The sequence below is a fragment of the Pristiophorus japonicus genome, chromosome 8, assembly GCF_044704955.1.
Source record: "Pristiophorus japonicus isolate sPriJap1 chromosome 8, sPriJap1.hap1, whole genome shotgun sequence".
In the NCBI taxonomy this organism is placed as follows: Eukaryota; Metazoa; Chordata; class Chondrichthyes; family Pristiophoridae; genus Pristiophorus; species Pristiophorus japonicus.
In genome coordinates, this window is record NC_091984.1 from 186,910,631 (window position 1) to 186,930,180 (window position 19,550).

General features: G+C 45.1%; 1 protein-coding gene across 2 annotated transcripts in view; it reads left to right on the forward strand.

Moving 5' to 3' along the window:
- susd2 (sushi domain containing 2) overlaps positions 1 to 19,550 on the forward strand; it is a 158,292-nt gene that overhangs the window by 21,607 nt on the left and 117,135 nt on the right. For both annotated transcript variants that reach the window (XM_070887679.1, XM_070887680.1), the window contains exon 3: positions 11,616 to 11,820. In XM_070887679.1, the coding sequence (XP_070743780.1) occupies positions 11,616 to 11,820 (205 nt within the window). The remainder of the gene's footprint in view (positions 1 to 11,615; positions 11,821 to 19,550) is intronic.

Here is a 19,550-nt window from a genome sequence, read left to right on the forward strand (position 1 = left end):
AGACAAGGAAAAAAGTGGAGAGTACTCATCGGAGGGAATACACAGGATGCTCCAAGCTCTGCTCAGCTGGACGCAGATGCTGAACCTTGGGGGCCGTTGACAAAGAGGCTAATTCTGGAGCAACAGCAAAACACGTGGGAGGTTCTGGCAGGCTTTCCAGCCGCACCTGGATCTTTTGCCGAGAGAATGGACGAGTCTGTCTCAAGCACGAGTGGCATGATGTTGCAGGCCTTTGCTCTGATGTGTTTGTCTATGGAAACAGTGGCCACCTGCCTGGAGCATCAAACGTGGCAGTGCTGCAACCTGACTAAATCTTGCCATTATGAGTCCATTCCAGGCATCTCAGGCAGCACTGTGCACTGCTGCTGGTGCCATGGTCACATGCCATTCCTCTTCCTGTACTTCCTCTGAAGAGGTTCTGCACCTTGCTCCTCCTTGCTGGTGTGTATTGAAGGGTGCTTGCAGATTTATCAAGGCACCTGATGCGCATCCTCAGCATGCCGATGACTTGCTCAATGACATATTTTGTCGTCATATGGCTTTGATTGTAGTGCACTTGAGTCTCATTGCTTGGGCTCATTCTGGGTGTCAACAGCTGTGTTTTAAGTCGATAGCGCTAGTCTCCCAGCAGCCAGCCGGTTCGTCTGTTCAGAGGTGTGAAGAGCTCCGTGAGGGTGGACTGGCGCAGGATGAATGCGCCATGGCAGCTCCATGGGAATCTTCCACACACCTGCATAATTATCTTTTTGTGATTGCAGACGAGCTGCGCATTCGTGGAGTGAAAGCCCTTCTGGATCACAAGCACTCCTGGGTGGTTGCCACAAGTGGGCAGTCAATGATGCCCTACACCTGTTGGAAGCCAGCCAGAGCTGCTAACTTGAGCGCCCACTCATTCTGACTGGCTTCATCGGAGGCAAAGCGCAGATAATTGCCTGCCCTGGCAATCATGACATCGGTCACCTGTGTAATGCATTTGTGAGTGGTCGACTGCAAAATCCTACGAATGTCACTTGCAGATGCCTGGAAGGAGATGGAGGCAAAAAATTTGAAGGCGGTGGTCACTTTGACAGCCTGGTAAAGCATGTCAACCAGGTCCAGTTGGCAGCAGGTCTTGTTCCAGCAGACTGCAAATGTCTGCCACAACCTGACGCGATACCCTGAGCCTCCTGAAGCACTGGTGTTTGGACATGCCAAGGAAGCTTATCCTCTGCCTGTATACCCTGTGTGGCGGGTATCGCCTCCTGCGAGCTGCACCTCTGTGCTCAACCCCTCTCCTGTGGAGCGGCAGGTCAGTGAGAAGGCTGCTCCTGCTGGTGGTGGTGTTGCTGCTCATCTTGGTCCTCAACTGAGGTCCAAGGTGAAACAGCACAAGCGGCAACCATGCTGATCTGATGTATGACAGATGGAAAGTGAAGATCAGACACACAAACCTCCAAAGTAGTAGAAATCATCTCCAAAGTACTAAAAGAAAATTCTCAGAACAAGTACTGGGAGCAAAAGCCTTTCACTTAGGCAAGGAAACAGTTATGGGACTTTCCGCCTGTCATTTGTTCAGCCCCCTCAATTGCCGCTGTACTCTCTCTTTGCTTTCACTAGCGAGGTGCAGGAAGCCTGGGAAACCCGTCTACCTACATATAAATGTGAAAACCCCTGTTAAAAGCTGTTAATTACCTCTTAACATATTTACATTGGCAACTCGCCTCTTTCTCTTTCTCTCTCTCTCTCTCTCTCTCCTCTCTCTCTCTCGGGGGGTGGGGGGTTTTCCAAAGCAGCCGAACGTGCTCCATTTAAATGTAGAAGTTGGCGGCTTGGAGCTGACTTCTCAACATGCTGTCAATGTCAGCACTTTTAACCACCCACCTACTCCCAAACCCACTTGCTCTTTACTGTAAAAATTCCCTCCATGCTACAACAAGCTAATGGTCTTGTCTGGAACCCATCCATTTGTGATGTGCCATGAACGTCATTATTAAGGCTTGGCTTGATCTGTGTACAACAAAGACGTTGGCCCAGAAAGCCCGTTTTTTCCTTCCTGCGGGCGTTCGGATAGATTTTAGAAAAAAGATGCCCACCTACCAGAAGCTGCTGTGGCCACGCAAGATCCCAGTCCGGAGGCCTCTCCTGATTGTGCTTCGCAGCGCATGCACATCAGGACATGCGCAGGCCTGGAGCTGGAGTCACATGGCTCTGGGCAGCCAATCAGGTGCAGTATATTCTCATTCATAGTAATAGGAGTTTCAGACTTACGAAACTCCTATTACTATGAATGAGAAACACCCCAAAAACACTAATAAAAGATAGAAAGAATGCACAACATATTTTTATTAATTTAAATTAAAGTTACTAATGTATTTAAAAAAAAATATTTTCCCGATTTTTAAAACATTTTTTAAATTATGCTTTAAAATAAACTTACCATAGTGGGGAGGGTTTTTAACAATAAAATGTGTTTTTATAACTTTATCTGAGTGCTCAGATTGGTGTACCAAGTAAGTGCTATGGATTGAGTGTAAATGGAGCTTATGATTAACAAAATGTAATATTCAAACAGTCCTTTATGTGTTTTGCTCAAGAACAATTGCAGATAACTGTTAACTTGAAAAGGTAAGTCTTTACATAAATCTATGTCTTAATGTGTTTACTTGCGCCAATTGAACCCGAGAAGTCATACCAATGCTGGCACTTCATTGGACCAAACTGCTGCAAAATCATTATTGCCACTAGTCCTTGGCCATGGCCTACTTTATAATAGATTACTCTGATAGCAAATCTGTGTGGTAACCTGATCAAGGTTGGTTCCCTCTCCCACATGGGGTGACTATCGGTGTAGTTACAAATTAAGTATGCTGGTGAGGGTGGGTAGCTCGACTCAATGCTAAGCTCAATTTCCTTCATGCCTTCATTTGTCTTGTTTTAAATTTCTTTCTTTCGTTTTTTAGTCTCCCCTTGTTTTTCTCGTAATTTTCTTTTTGCCATGTTACTTGTTACCCTTACTGCTTGCATACAGATGCCTATAATTGTGTCCTATTAATCTCCCATTAATATATTTGACTCGAGTAAACTACATTTTAAAACATAGGAACAGGAGTATATTCAATGGCCCAGAAATTACGGTCAGAGGGTTCCCTCGGGCGGATGCCTCTGACCTGAAAAGTTTCTACGAATTGACCTGGTGGTCCAGGAGGTACGGAGACTTGTGGTCCTGGGCCTCTATGCAAAGGCCTGCATAGAGGCCCCCGTATCACAGGGACTTGAATACTCCGTATGTATCCTGGGGATCATGTGGGTCGGCCCAACCAATCAAAGTAGGGGATCCTACTTTCACGACCACCGGACATCTCAAAGTGCTTTACAGCCAATGAAGTACTTTTGGAGTGTAGTCACTGTTGTAATGTAATATACGGAACTCACCATAAGTATGAATGGGAATGCCCCAAAAACACACAAGCACTTAAAATAAATTAAAAAAACATCACATTTAAAATTAATCAAAATTACATTAATTATTTAAAACAAAAATTTAACTTTTTGAAAAATAAAGTTACATATATTAAAGGGTCTAAAAATAAACTTACCTTATTTAACAGGATTTTAAATGTTTAAATTATTGAGAATTTATTTTTCTGTTCTTTAAAAGTCAGTTTCAAGGGCATTCAGTGGGTTGAAGTTGGGCAAATAGCCCAACTCTCTGCCTGTGGTGGCCCTTTATCTTCGGATGCATGCGATTTGTCGAAAGGATTCTTGACAGATCAAAAGTTCCCGGTTTAGGCTTCGCATGCCTAAACCCGGAACTTGCGGAGCCCCTATGGACGCGTGCGCACCTTGTACACGCCCGTAGGGGCTGCGAATTCAGCGCCAATATTTAATCCATGAGCCTGATCATTTTATTGGCCATGGAAGATCTCTTTAGTCCCAGTTTCCTGCTCTCTTTTCAAATCCCTAAATACCCTTAGTTCCTAAGAAGTTAACTTTTTTTAGTCGTCTTTTAAAACCACTCAATTGATTCCTAGGCAGTCTGTTTCAAATCCTTGCCACATTTTGTGTGAAGAATATTTTTCTTGAATTCACTTCAATTTTAAGGTTATGGACTGCGGATTATTTTTCGGTACTGCACATTCCTATGTTCCTGTTACAAATTTCAGGCCTGCCTTAAATATTCCCTCAGGCTCAGTGGTAGCGGTCATTCCTGTAAATGGTCTCTGTGTTTTTTGTTCAGGAGTACACCCATACGACCCAATATCCAACCATATGCTAGTGTAACCTGGGTGTGTAATAATAGGATCCTGTTGTATCTGAACTGGATATTGTGCCTTTTGTACATGCCCTCACATGCGCATCTCCAATCTACCACAAGCTGAAAACCTTGAGATCTGCTATCTTTACCTAGAGAGTGGTGAGAATGTGGAACTTGCTACCACAAGGAGTAGTTGAGGCGAATAGCATAGATACATTTAAGGGGAAGCTAGATAAACACATGAGGGAGAAAGAAATAGAAGGATGTGCTGATGGGATGAGATGAAGAGGAGTGGGAGGAGGCTTGTGTGGAGCATAAACACAGTCATGGACCTGTTAGGCAAAAGGCCTGTTTCTGTGCTGGACATTAGATGTAATGCTATTGCCTGGAACCCCATCTATTGGTGCTGTGCCATGAAAAGATAGTTAAAGGTTTGGCTGGACTTGTGCACAGCAAAGAGAATGCTCTTTTTATTTGAGTGCTCAGATTGGTGTGGAGGAAAGATACTATGAATGGAGCTTATGATTAACATAATTTAATATTTAAACAGCAGTTTATACCTTTCTCTCAACATGATTGTAGTTTCCGGGACAATTCTTGAGGTAACTGATAAGTCTTTATATAAAGATATGTCTTAATGCTTTTATTTGTGGTAATTGAACTCAAGAAGACATACCCCAATAAGTACTTGATTGTACCCAACCACTGTTGATACTCCTTATTGCCTCTGGTTCCTAGCCACAGATTATTTTATAGTAGACTAAATTGTGATAGCAGATCTTCAGATCTATGTAACAACCAGATTGTGGAGGGACTATCAATTTAGTTACAAATGAAGTGTGATGGTTGCAGATTGTAACTCACAATGCCCAGCTGAATTTGGAGCTGTTTTCATTCATTTCAGTCACCTGCAGTTCTCTCGTTTTAATGTTCCTTACTCTTCTGCTCGAGTCTCTCTTTTTCCAAACTAGATTTCTTCAACATTGACTCTGAATGGTCGGAAGCTCTCATCTGGCTCACTTTGTCATTCTCCTCACTCTCTTTTATTTCTCTAGTAAAGTAAGAGAGGCAGTAAGTAACAATGGGTGGGAGATTCAGCTGCTTAGCATTGGCGCCTGGGGCGGGGTGGGGGAGGGGCGCTAACTGTGTGCTCAGGCAGTAGCGCGCGGCGGGGCGAATCCTACGTCGCACGTCACATTCGCCGGTCCCATAGCGCCGGCGACAACAGTTAGCGTCTGATCTGCAAACTTCAGCAGCGCCCCCTCGCCTTACCGCCTCACACTGACAGCAACAGGGAGCTGAGGTTTGAACAAACCAGCTGGCACCTGGTGGGGCGTTACTTAAAGGGATGTGCCCCAGTACTTCCATTCCAAAGGTCATTTATGCATGCCAGGGAACACAGGATGTATCTGTAGCCAGATAAAGGCTGCTTAGTCCCCAGAGTGTTGTGGGCCATCAAAGGACTTACAAATGAAAGTTTATTTTGTCCCTGATAATAGTTTCCAAAAACTTATCCACCAATGTTAGGCTGACTAGCCTGTAGTTTCCTGGTTTATCTCCCTCCCCTTTCTTGAATAGTGGCATAACATTAGCAACCCTCCAGCACTACTCCTGTTTTCAATGAGGATTGAAAGATTGTGACCAATGCCTCTGCTATTTCTACCTTTGCTTCTTTCAGCAACCTGGGATGCATTCCATCTGGACCAGGTTGTTGTAACGGCTGTCTCGCTCTTTTCGCTTTTTTGCTTTAAACGTCGAATTACGCACACACTCAGTTGTAATGAAGGCAAGATCGGGTCTTTTAATTAGACATTCATACTAAACAAACTCTCTGCTTGCAGCTCTCCAAGATTCCGTGTGTGTGTGTGTGTGTGTGTGTCTTTTAACCTTTCGATCTCCAGACCGCACTGAAGCAAGGAGTTCAGAAATGCGGGCCTGCGCTCCACTTACACTTTATATGTTTATAAAATGTTTTAGGGGTCAGTTTAATGTTGCCATCTCATCTTTTCTCGTACTCTCTCTTTGCCTCATTTATTAACTTTTTCAATTCTCTTCTGTACTTTCCATAATTCCTGGTTATTAATTTCTCTGCTCTAAGGAGAACAACCTTAGTTTCTCCAGTCTATCCACGTAACTGTAATTCCTCATCCCTGGAACCATTCTAGTAAATCTCTTCTGTACCCTCTCCAAAACCTTCACATCCTTTCTAAAGTGTGGTGCCCAGAATTGGATACAGTACTCCAGCTGGGGCTGAACTAATGTTTTATATAGGTTTAGCATAGCTTCCTGGCTTTTGTGCTTTATGTCACTATTTATAAAGCCAAGGATCCCATATGCTTTATTAACTGCTTTGTTAACCTGTCCTGCCACCTTCAAAGATTTGTGGATAAACACCCCAGGTCTCTCTGTTCTTGCACCCCCTTTAAAATTGTACCATTTAGCATGTATTGTCTCTCTTCATTCTTCCTACCAAAATGTATCACCTCACATTTTTCTGCATTGAATTTCATCTACCATATGTCATTCCACCAGCCTGTCTATGTTCTCTTGAAATATATTACTTTCTTTTCCACTGTATACTACAATTCCAAGTTTTGTCATCTGAAAATTTTGAAATTGTGCTCTATATCCCCGTGTCCAAGTCATTAATGTATATCAAAAACAGCAGTGTTCCAAGTACGGAACCCTGGGGAACACCACTGTATATCTCCCTCCAGTCCAGAAAATAGCCATTCACCACAACTCATATAGATTGGGATAGCAGACTAGCACATGCCAGAAAGGTAGTGAATTTCTTGAGTGTGTCCGTGATAGTTTTCTGCAACAATATATCCTAGAACCAACAAGGAGGCATGCCATATTAGATTTAGTAATGAGTAATGAGCCAGATTTAGTTAACAGCCTAACAGTGCGTGAATATTTATCTGATATCAATCATAACATGATCGAGTTCAACATAGTGTTTGAAAGGGAGAAACGCAATACAGCTACTAAGATTTTAGATTTAGGTAAGGATGACTTCAATGCGATGAGACAGAGACTGTCCACAGTAAACTGGGCAAATCTGTTAATGGGTAAAATGACAGACAATCAGTGGGAGGTGTTCAAAAAATAATTTAATGTGATACAGAACCAGTTTATACCCCTAAGGAGTAAAAGCTCTACTTGCCAAGAAAACAGTATTGGATGTCTAAAGAGGAAAGAGACAACATAAAACTAAAAGAAAAAGCATCCAAAAATGCAAAAAATCGCACCGATTCTGGTGAGTGGGAAAGATACAAAAAACAGCAAAGGGTGACAAAACAGATTGTAAGAGCTGCAAAAAGGAGTATGAAAATAAACTTGCAAAGGATATCAAAATCAACCCAAAATCTTTTTACAATTATATTCGGAAAAAGAGGGTATTCAGGAGCAATGTTGCCCCCTTGAAAACTGATAACGGTGATATCGTCAATGATAAGGAAATAGCGGACATGTTGAATAATTTTGCGTCAGTACTTACAGTAGAGAAAATCCCGAGGAGACTAATAGTGAATAAGGGACAGGGACTTAACCAAATTAATGTAAGCAAAATAACAGTAATGAAGGAAATAACGGCACCAAAGAGTGACAAATCCCCAAGGCCAGACGGTTTCCATTCCAGGGTTTTAAAGGAAGTAGGTGAGCACATTGCAGATGCCCTAACTATAAGTACATAAGAAATAGGAACAGGAGTAGGCCATATGGCCCCTCAAGCCTGCTCTGCCATTTAATACAATCATGGCTAATCTGATCATGGACTTAGGTCCACTTCCCTGCCCACTCCCCATAACCCCTTATTCCCTTATTGGTTAAGAAACTGTCTATCTCTGTTTTAAATTTATTCAATGACCCAGCTTCCACAGCTCTTTGAGGCAATGAATTCCACAGATTTACAACCCTCTGAGAGAAGAAATTCCTCCTCATCTCAGTTTTAAATGGACGACCCTTTATTCTAAGATTATGCCCCCTTGTTCTAGTCTCCCCTATCAGTGGAAACATCCACCTTGTCAAGCCCCTTCATAATCTTATACCTTTTGATAAGATCACCTCTCATTCTTCTGAATTCCAATGAGTAGAGGCCCAACCTACTCAACCTTTCCTCATAAGTCAACCCGCTCATCTCCGGAATCAACCTAGTGAACCTTCTGTGAACTGCCTCCAAAGCAAGTATATCCTTTTTTAAATATGGAAACCAAAATTGTATGCAGTATTCCAGCTGTGGCCTCACCAATATCCTGTATAACTGTAGCAAGACTTCCCTGCTTTTGTATTCCACCCCTTAGCAATAAAGGCTAAGATTCCATTCACTGTATTTACTTTTAATAATTTTATTAATTATTAGTGTTTTTATTTAAGATTACAGCATCCACTGTATTTATCTCTTAATAGTTTTATTAATTGTTTTGGCTCCATTCAACCTGCTGAGTGCTGCTCAGAGGCTTGCACATACTCTTGTACAACTTTCAGGTCTGACTCTTTAGTAGAGTCCTGTGGGCTGCAGAGACCTGCTTGGCAAAGTTCACCCTGAGGATGGGAGGAGTGTTAGGAGGGTGCCACCTGGTACACCTGCTCAGAAGCAGGGCAGCACGCAGGAGAAGGCGTCTCCGTCAGCACCTTGCAGACAGGCAGCGGGCAAGGGAGGCAGCAGCCATGATTCGTTCATTTTGTGTCAGACCAGTGTGCCCGCCGTCTTCACCGGCCTGAATCAGGATTGCGGTTGGCTGCTTGGGGACAAGGGATATTCCCTGTACACATGGCTGCTCACTCCACTGCAGAACACCAGGACAGTGCCAGAGCGTGCATACAATGATGCTCATTGTGCCACCAGGTGCATCATCAAGCAGTGCATAGGCATCCTTAAGCAGAGGTTCCGGTGCCTGGACCGCTCTGGTGGCACCTTGCAGTACTCTCCTCAATGGGTCTCCATAATCATCGTGGTCTGCTGCATGCTGCACAACCTGGCCATCATGAGGGGACAGCCACTGGAGGTCGAGCCAGCAGTACCACCTGAGGAGGAGGAGGAGGCGTAGCAGGAGGAGGAGGATCCCCGTCGCCCCAGAGCTAGGAGGCATCGACCCATCGCCACTCTGGAAGGGCCGGGTGCAGACTGGCCAGCACACTCCTGCGAGGGTGCATCCTCACATATATGGAGGTGCCTGATACCTCCCCTGCAAACTTCCTCCATGCATTATGTACTGGCGGTCTGCCAGGTCTCCCCATGTCAGGAAACAGTATTCTTCTTCTGTCCTCTGCACCGTCCATCAGTGTCTCCAGCTCCATATCAGTGAACCTGTTGGCTCTCCTTGCACTTCTTACACCAGCCATCCTTCCAACCTCCTTCCCCCACAGGGCCTTACTGCAAACCCAGGCCTTTAAAAAGGCCAGGGAGCAGCTGACTCATTAGAAACCCTTACCTGCATGTTGAATTTCTCAGTGGTGATAACGCTCAAATTAAGACAGCCACACTGTTGAAAAATCCACTTTGGAAGGGTTCATTAGCATTGGAACCTATTTGTTCACTTTTGGAGCTGAATATGGGGTGGCTCAGCCCCCCAAAAATGTTGGTGCTAATGGCCCCAAAAAGATGGGGGAGCACCAGCTTTCCAGGGGTACTGAATTTCGGCCCTAGGACTATGGAGCATATCTAAACATTGGAGCCAGACTTTTCAGGAGTGAAATTAGGAAACACCTCTACACACAAAGGGTGGTAGAAGTTTGCAACTCTCTCCTGTAAATGGCTGTTGATGCTAGATCAGTTGCTAATTTTAAATCTGCGGTTGATAGATTTTTGTTAACCAAAGGTATTAAGGGATATGGGGCAAAGGCAGGTTATGGAGTTAGGTCGCAGACCAGCCATAAACTCACTGAATGGTGGAACAGGCTCGGGGGCTAAATGGCCTACTCCTGTTCCTGTGTTCCTAGCTCTCTGTTTTCTATCCCTTAGCTAATTTTGTATCCATGCTGTGACTGCCATTTTAACCCATGGACTTCAATTTTGGTACTTTTTCAAACGCCTTTTGAAAGTCCATATACACATCAACTGCAGTGCCCTCATCCATCCTCTCCATTACTTCATCAAAAAGCTCAATTTGCCCTTAACAAATCTGTGCTGCCACTCCTTTATTTGTCCATGCTTGTCCAAGTGCTGTTAATTTTATCCCGGATTATTGTTTCTAAAAGCTTTCTCACCGACAGCATTAAACTGACTGGCCTGTAATTGCCAGGTTTAACCTTCACCCGTTTTTTAAACAAGGAGGTAGCATTTGCAATCAGCAGCACAGTAATAAATGATGATCAAGGGCTTTGACCAATCCTGATAAAGCTATCTCATGCTTTTTGTGCAACTGATGGGTTTCAGTATTCTAACAATCTCATTCACTTCGTAATTTAGCATTTCTTTAAAATGCCCATTTATCCAAGTCACGCCAAGAGAGGCGGAGCAACTGTGTAAACTTTTCATTTCAAAATGGAGGCGACTAGCAGCATGAATGAGTGTGAGATGTCGAGAATGAGAGCACTGATCCAAATTCATTACATTTCTATTGGTGTGTTTGCTGTGTGATATTTTGCTGCTGTTCTGATGGACTTTTATTCCAATGAGTAGAAGTTACTCAATCAGAAGCTAGGTGTTCAATTCTTTTAAATTGAAAGAAAGATGGTCACTATTGCATGCGATGTAGAAAGCAATAGAGTGAGTGGAATGATTGTCTTCTAAATGGGGATGTGTGCCTGGGACTTATAAGCACATAGGAACAGGAGTAGGCCACTCAACCCCTTCAGCCTGTTCTGTCATTCCTTCTTCTCCTTCTTAGGTGGTCCCTCGTTATCGAGGATGACTTGCTTCCACACCAAAAAGGGATGAGTTCCAGATCCCGAACTACATCTTGAAGGGTGGAAGTTGCCTGTGCATGGATTTTTTTAATGTGTGATGGCCGTTGCACACCAGCCAACCCACGGGCTTGACAGAGCTAGGTCCAGTGGCAAGGATTAACCAAGACAACTGGAGATCAGCGTTGCTGCATATCGCAGTGTGGGCTGGCCCGTGCTGCCCCTGGGCCCATGCCTCTTCTGGGCCCCGAACTCACACCTCTCCTGGGCCCTGATCACATCGCTCTACAATCTCTGGCTGCTCCTGCTGTACCTGCCCACACTCCCAATCAGCAACCTGGATTATCGTGACGTCCAATCCAGTCGCCCCCTTCACAGCTGTCGTCCTCCCGGACTGGCTCGTGCTGTACCTTGCAGTGCCGCCACACGCCGCTCCTTAGATTAGCAATTAGGTTACTTGAAAGTATATGATTAAAGCTTGAACATGTGACCAGTGAATGAAATTAGATTCCATTTTATTTTTAATTTCTAGATGCTCAGAATTTGTGTGAAAACAATTGCGGACAAAACCTGGCTAACTGTTCCTGTCATGTGACTTGCGAATCATTGGAAAGATGTTGCTCGGATTACTGGAAATTCTGCCTGCGAGTATCTCCTCAATCAGGAACCTTAATGGGAGGAGCAGATTTTGTCATCATCAACGCAACATTTAATGCTGAAGACAAGATAGTCTGCAAGTGAGTCTATTCATCGGGGTAGAATTACAATTTGTCACCAGGGCATAAACCTAATGTTGCAGATCTGCCGCCCGTTATAGAAACTGTCTGATTTTCATTCCCACTGTTACAGTTGACTATGTATTCTGTCAGTTTAATTTAGGTCACTTTCTTTTCCTACCTATTTTCAAGAGGCATTCTGCAAAAATGCCAGCCAATAATACTACATGAAGTGAGTACCCAGTAATACTACACAGTTTGCATTGATGCAATGTAGTTGTTGCCTTGCATCGATACAGTAGCTGGGCTAGGACCTGGTCATGCAGCTGCCTGAACTAAGTTTAAAGAGCACTGTGAGATCACCTGGTGGAGATAGTTTCGCACTGCTTCAACTTCATATCGGCTGCAACTGTTGCAAGGCGAACTTTAATGGGTTCCCACATAGCTGGCTGAACCTGTGGAAACTTTTAAATGATTTTGAACCTTTTTGTAATGTTATTGGACCCCAACCTTTGAATATTTATGAGGCCCTTGCCTGCCTGTGGTGAGGGGCTGACGTGCATCCACTAATGCGAAGGATATAAAGCCCGTCCAACACGCTCCATTTGCAGTCGTTTTGGGAGGGAGTTAAAACCAGGGCTTACATTTTTTTGCCAGTTTTCCCCTTGCCGAATGAAGGCTCTGGCTCACAGTGGAGTACAGTTTACAGGTATGTCAGCCCTCTGGTACCGTGTGTAAGTATCTACTCTCTGTGTGTGAATACAACATAGTGAGTGATCGTAGGTTATTTGACATGTAGGGACACCACAACTAGGCCCCATCTTGCCCTCACCCAATATCCACATCCAATCAGAAGCAGGAACTCTGAATTTTTATCCTTTTCTTTAGCACATGGGTACTAAGCTCAGTTATAGCACCCATACTGCCTCCTTAGCTTAGATCAGTCTTTTCAGCACGATTGATCCTGGGCCCTTCCTGATCGGTACAGCTCAGAAGCATGCCAGGTTGAGTATTTATGTTCAGAGACATTGGGAGACCTTCTCTAGATAGTGTTTTCAAGGCAGTATTATAATTAAAGGTTCCAAATCATATGGGATTCAATTTCTCCCAAGCCCGTTTTCTGGCATATTGCCAGAGTTCCGCGCATTTTTCTAGGCCAGAAATGTGGCAGAAATATTTTGCCAAAGTTTCCCCGATGTATAATTCGAATTTGGGGCCGTGCAGTTTGTCCAGTCACCTCATGAGGTGGGGCCTGCTGTCTGCGCCGAAAAACAAAGCCGCACCTTCTGCGTATGCGCGGGGGGAAAAAGTTACGTTTTTGAGGCCGTTCCAATGGACGCGCATGCTCAGTACAGTTCGGATTTGGCAATCGGCCATTTTTAAAGAGCCAGTTGTGTGCGTGAGAAGAAGTGCTGTGCGAGAGCATTGGAAAAATCGGAGCTGCAACAGTACAAGATGCAACGTGGTGCAAGGACCAAGAATTTCTTACAGGATGAAGTGGAGGCACTAGTTACTGTGATTGAGAACAGATGGCAGGAGCTGGACGCCAGCAGAGGCCACATAAAAGTTCCACCCAAAGAAATTAAGAAACGTTGGAACCATGTTGCAGAAGATTACTGCGCAGTGGTGACCACCACGAGATCTGGAGGCCAGTGTAAAAAGAAATGGCAGGACCTTGGTCAAGTAGTTAGTGTAAGTAATATTTTCATTTATTCAATGGAATTACAATTGCAATTGTAAATGTGACCACCTGTATATGTGTCACCCAGCAGAAAGACACCCTCTCTAAACAGTTGCCTTTTCATCTTTGCAGAAGAAGGTGGCACATAATAAAAGGGAAAGAACTCGAACAGAAGGAGGTCCGGCAAATCTGCAGCCACTGACACCCTTGGAAGAGAGGGTCGCTGCTTTGATGGGTCCTGCTTGGAAAAAAGCAATCAGTACTGCACAAGCTGGGCCCACACTCGAGGGAGAGGGTAAGTCCTGCAAATTCATCATGGTCCTTCAAATCAGCCTGCTGCCTGGCCTGCGATGTATGAGCCTACTCATGCCACCCATCCTGCCCCCTCCTCTGCTGTTAACCATTTGGCTGTTCTGTTATATTTTGCAGGACTTGAGGCCAACCCTGATGATGCAGAAGATTCAGACGAAGATGAGCCTGAAGAGTAGAACATCTTCCAATCCAACCCTTCAGACCAAGAACATGGGGGTGAGGGTGAGGGGATGGAGCTGGATGAAGCTCCCACTGTTGTACGGACTTTGGAGGAGGTGCCGCTCATGGAGGTGACAGCCCCTTCCATGACAAGTGGTTTGAGTGTTGGTGGGACATCCCATGGTTTCACACCTTCTGAGGTTGTGGGTCCCAGTGTTGAGATGCGAGCCACACCCAGGATGAGGAGAAGAAGGAGAGCTCGATGGCGCTCTCCTGAGGTGCAGGATCTAACAGATGTGGTTCAGATGATGTCATTGAGTGCAGAGAGCATTCAAGAGGTATGTCAGCCCTCTGGTACCGTGTGTAAGTATCTACTCTCTGTGAATACAACATAGTGAGTGATCGTAGGTTATTTGACATGTAGGGACACCACAGCCAGACCCAATCTTGCCCTCACCCAATATCCACATCCAATCAGAAGCAGGAACTCTGAATTTTTATCCTTTCCTTTAGCACACGGGTGCTAAGGTCAGTTATAGCACCCATAGTGCCTCCTTGGCTTAGATCAGTCTTTTCAGCACGATTGATCCTGGGCACTTCCTGATTGGTACAGCTCAGAAGCACGCCAGGTTAGGTATTTATGTTCAGAGACATTGGGAGACGTTCTCTAGATAGTGTTTTCAAGGCAGTATTATAATTAAAGGTTCCAAATAATAAGAACGTAAGAACATAAGAATTAGGAACAGGAGTAGGCCATCTAGCCCCTCGAGCCTGCTCCGCCATTCAACAAGATCATGGCCGATCTTGTGGACTCAGCTCCACTTACCCGCCCGCTCCCCATAACCCTTAATTCCCTTATTGGTTAAAAATCTATCTATCTGTGACTTGAATACATTCAAAGAGCTAGCCTCAACTGCTTCCTTGGGCAGAAAATTCCACAGATTCACAACCCTCTGGGAGAAGAAATTCCTTCTCAACTTGGTTTTAAATTGGCTCCCCCATATTTTGAGGCTGTGCCCCCTAGTTCTAGTCTCCCCAACCAGTGGAAACATCCCTTTCTGCCTCTATTTTGTCTATCCCTTTCATTATTTTTAATGTTTCTATAAGATCACCCCTCATCCTTCTGAACTCCAACGAGTAAAGACCCAGTCTACTCAATCTATCATCATAAGGTAACCCCCTCATCTCCGGAATCAACCTAGTGAATCGTCTCTGTACCCCCTCCAAAGCTAGTATATCCTTCCTTAAGTAAGGTGACCAAAACTGCACGCAGGACTCCAGGTGCGGCCTCACCAATACCCTATACAGTTGCAGAAGGACCTCCCTGCTTTTGTACTCCATCCCTCTCGCAATGAAGGCCAACATTCCATTCGCCTTCCTGATTACCTGCTGCACCTGCAAACTAACTTTTTGGGATTCATGCACAAGGACCCCCAGGTCCCTCTGCACAGCAGCATGTTGTAATTTCTCCCCATTCAAATCATATTCCCTTTCACTGTTTTTTTCCCCAAGGTGGATGACCTCACACTTTCCGACATTGTATTCCATCTGCCAAACCTTATCCCATTGGCTTAACCTATCTAAATCTCTTTGCAGCCTCTCTGTGTCCTCTACACAACCCGCTTTCCCACTAATCTTTGTGGCATCTTCAAATTTTGTTACACTACACTCCGTCCCCTCTTCCAGGTCATCTATGTATATTGTAAACAGTTGTGGTCCCAGCACCGATCCCTGTGGCACACCACTAACCACCGATTTCCAACCCGAAAAGGACCCATTTATCCCGACTCTGTTTTCTGTTAGCCAGCCAATTTTCTATCCATGCTAATACATTTCCACTGACACCGCGTACCTTTATCTTCTGCAGTAACCTTTTGTGTGGCACCTTATCGAATGTCTTTTGAAAATCTAAATACACCACATCCATCGGTACACCTCTATCCACCATGCTCATTATATCCTCAAAGAATTCCAGTAAATTAGTTAAACATGATTTCCCCTTCATGAATCCATGCTGCATCTGCTTGATTGCACTATTCCTATCTAGATGTCCCGCTATTTCTTCCTTAATGATAGTTTCAAGCATTTTCCCCACTACAGATGTTAAACTAACCGGCCTATTGTCTGCCCCCTTTTTTAAACAGAGGGGTTACATTAGCTGCTTTCCAATCCGCTGGTACCTCCCCAGAGTCCAGAGAATTTTGGTAGATTTTAACGAATGCATCTGCTATAACTTCCGCCATCTCTTTTAATACCCTGGGATGCATTTCATCAGGACCAGGGGACTTGTCTACCTTGAGTCCCATTACCCTGTCCAGCACTACCCCCCCCTAGTGATAGTGATTGTCTCCAGGTCCTCCCTTCCCACATTCCTGTGACCAGCAATTTCTGGCATGGTTTCTGTGTCTTCCACTGTGAAGACCAAAGCAAAATAATTGTTTAAGGTCTCAGCCATTTCCACATTTCCCATTATTAAATCCCCCTTCTCATCTTCTAAGGGACCAACATTTACTTTAGTCACTCTTTTACATTTTATATATCTGTAAAAGCTTTCTGAGCACCTTTGAAGGATTTCCAGATGTACAGGAACAGAAAAGGCTTCCACTTAATGTGCATCTCATGTGTGACGACATGCATCATATCATGTCAGTCGATGCAAGATACCCTGGCAGCACCCATGATGTGTTCATCCTACGTGACTGCGTTTTATCTGCCATGTTTCAGCAGCAGCCAGAAGGGCATAGCTGGCTACTGGGAGACAAAGGCTACCGTCTTGCTCCTGGGTCATAATGCCCCTACATGTAACCCGGACGGAAGCTGACCGTCAATACAACATGTCGCACATTGCAATGCGTAGCAGCATTGAGAGGACCATTGGCATATTGAAACAACATTTCCGATGCCTGGACCAATCCGGAGGCTACTTGCTGTACTCCCCGGAGGGTGTCGGCCAGTTCACTGTTGTGTGCTGCATGCTGCATAACTTAGTCATCAAGAGGCAGCAGCACCTGGTAGTGGAAGACTCACCTGCGGTCGGTGAAAGTGGCTGGTGATAATGATGTAGAAGATGCAGATGACGAACAGGAGGAGGAGGAGGAGGAGGATGACGATGAGGATGAGGATGAGGAAGCCATGCAAGTACCTGAGGCCAGAGCACGATGGTAGAGGAGGGCAAGCCATCGAGCTCCTTTAACGATTGCTCGAGCCTTGCGCCAGAAGCTCATCCATGAGCACTTTACTGATGCCTGAGGGCCCAGCGACAACTATTCCACATGGACATTTTTACTGTTTGGAGCTGTTCCGTAATGTTGTGTTGTGTTAATGGAACATGATTCAGTTTTAATGTAAAATATATTTTATTCAAAAGTTTACAATGTACTTAACTTAACTTTAATAAAATTATTCTTGCATCAAACTTTACTTTAGCATCACTCTTTAAGATCACTTAAAAATTTTAAGATCACTTATAAACTTGTAAATTTACATAACTTACAAAAAACTTTAATTTGAGAACAGTTACAACAATAACAATAATAATAATAACAACAACAGCACCAGCAAAGAAAGGCTGCACCCATCTCTCATCCCCCTTATTCTAAGAATGCCCGCTGCGCTTGGTCTTCGATACTGCACCACCCCTGCCCACAGGCAGCAGCGCAGTGTTTCTGGGCTTGATACCAAGCTTATTCTTTTTAACATCTCAGGTACTGTGCACCTACTGAGGGTGGGGGGGTGTCGGCATCAGGCGGCAAGTTGGAGGACCCAGCTTTGGGCTCTTCAGAAGCTGGTGTGGGGATTGGAGTGGAGTGACAGTTGATTCTGTCAATGGGCGCGGGATCTGGGCGTGTTCCCTTATTGCAGCAGCTAACTCCAACATACCATTCCTCATGCACCCTGACAGTGTCTCAACGACTTGCAACATTCCCTCCCTCATGTTGAGCAAAACTGTCTGAACTACCTGCAACATTCCCTCCCTCATGATCATTGACGTAGTTTACACTACCTATCACATTCCCTCCCTCATGGCCACTATTCCCTCACTGATGGTCCCAGATATCATTCCCATTTCTTGTGTCGTTGCTGTTATATCTCTCGACAGTCCTGCCAGCTCATCACTCACCCCATTGATGGTGACCAGGAGTGATCGGGTAAGGTCAATGCTCTACACACTCAATGACATCATCTGAACCACATCTGTTAGATCCTGCACCTCCGGACAGTGCGGTCGAGCTATTCTTCCCCTCCTCCCCACGGGTGTGGCTCGGCTGCACCCCACCACTGGAACATGCAGTCTGGGAAGGTGGGGCCCTGGGTGTGCCTCACTGTACCCACTGCTGGGACCACAACCTCGGAAGATGTGAAACCATGGAATGTCCCACCAACAGTCAAACCACTAGTCATGGAAGGGGCTGTCACCTCCATGAACGGCACCTCCTCCAAAGTCCGTACAACAGTGGGAGCTTCATCCAGCTCCATCCCCTAACCCTCACCCCCATGTTCTTGGTCTGGACGGTTGGATTGGAAGATGCCCTGCTCTTCAGGCTCATCCTCATCTGAATCTTCTGCATCATCAGGGTTGGCCTCAAGTTCTGCAAAATATAACAGAACAGCCAAATGGTTAGCAGCAGAGGCGGGGGCAGGGTGGGTGGCGTGAGTAGGCTGACACATCGCAGGCCAGGCAGCAGACTGATTTGAAGGACCATGATGAATTTGCAGGACTTACCCTCTCCCTCGGTGTGGGCCCAGCTTGTGCAGTACTGATTGCTTTTTTCCAAAAAGAACCCATCAAAGCAGCGACCCTTTCTTCCAAGGGTCCCAGTGGGTGCAGATTTCTGGGCCTCCTTCTGTTCGAGTTCTTTCCCTTTTATTGTGTGCCACCTTCTTCTGCAAAGATGAAAATGCAACTTTTTAGAGAGGGTGTCTTTTGCTGGGTGGGACATATACAGGTGGTCACGCAATTGCAATTGCAATTCCATTGAATAAATGAAAATATTACTTACACTAACTACTTGACCAAGGTCCTGCCATTTCTTTTTACACTGGCCTCCAGATCTCGTGATGGTGACCATTGCACAGTAATCTTCTGCAACTTGGTTCCAGCGTTTCTTCATTTCTTTGGGTGGAACTTTTATGTGACTTCTGCTGGTGTCCAGCTTCTGCCATCTGTTCTCAATTCACAGTAACTCGTGCCTCCACTTCTTCCTGTAAGAAATTCTTGGTCCTTGCACTGTGTTACATCTTGTATTGCTCCAGCTGCGATTTTCCTAATGCTCTCGCACAGCACTCCTTCTCACGCACACAACTGGCTCTTTAAAAATGGCCGATTGCCAAATCCGAACTGTACTGAGCATGCGCGTCCATTGGAACGGCATCAAAAACTCAGAAGGCTTGCACAAGGTATGGCATTGCCAATATTGCCCCCATACTTAAATTTAACTTTTGAAAGAAGCTCAAAACGGCAGGAAAGCAGGCAGCACAGGTTCGAAGTTGTACCTCTCCAGGTCTGTATGGATGGACCACACCCAAAACGTCTTGTGACCTCTCCTCTCTCACCTTCACCCCTCCTTCATTGGAGTCTTGTGACTTCTCTCTCTCCCTC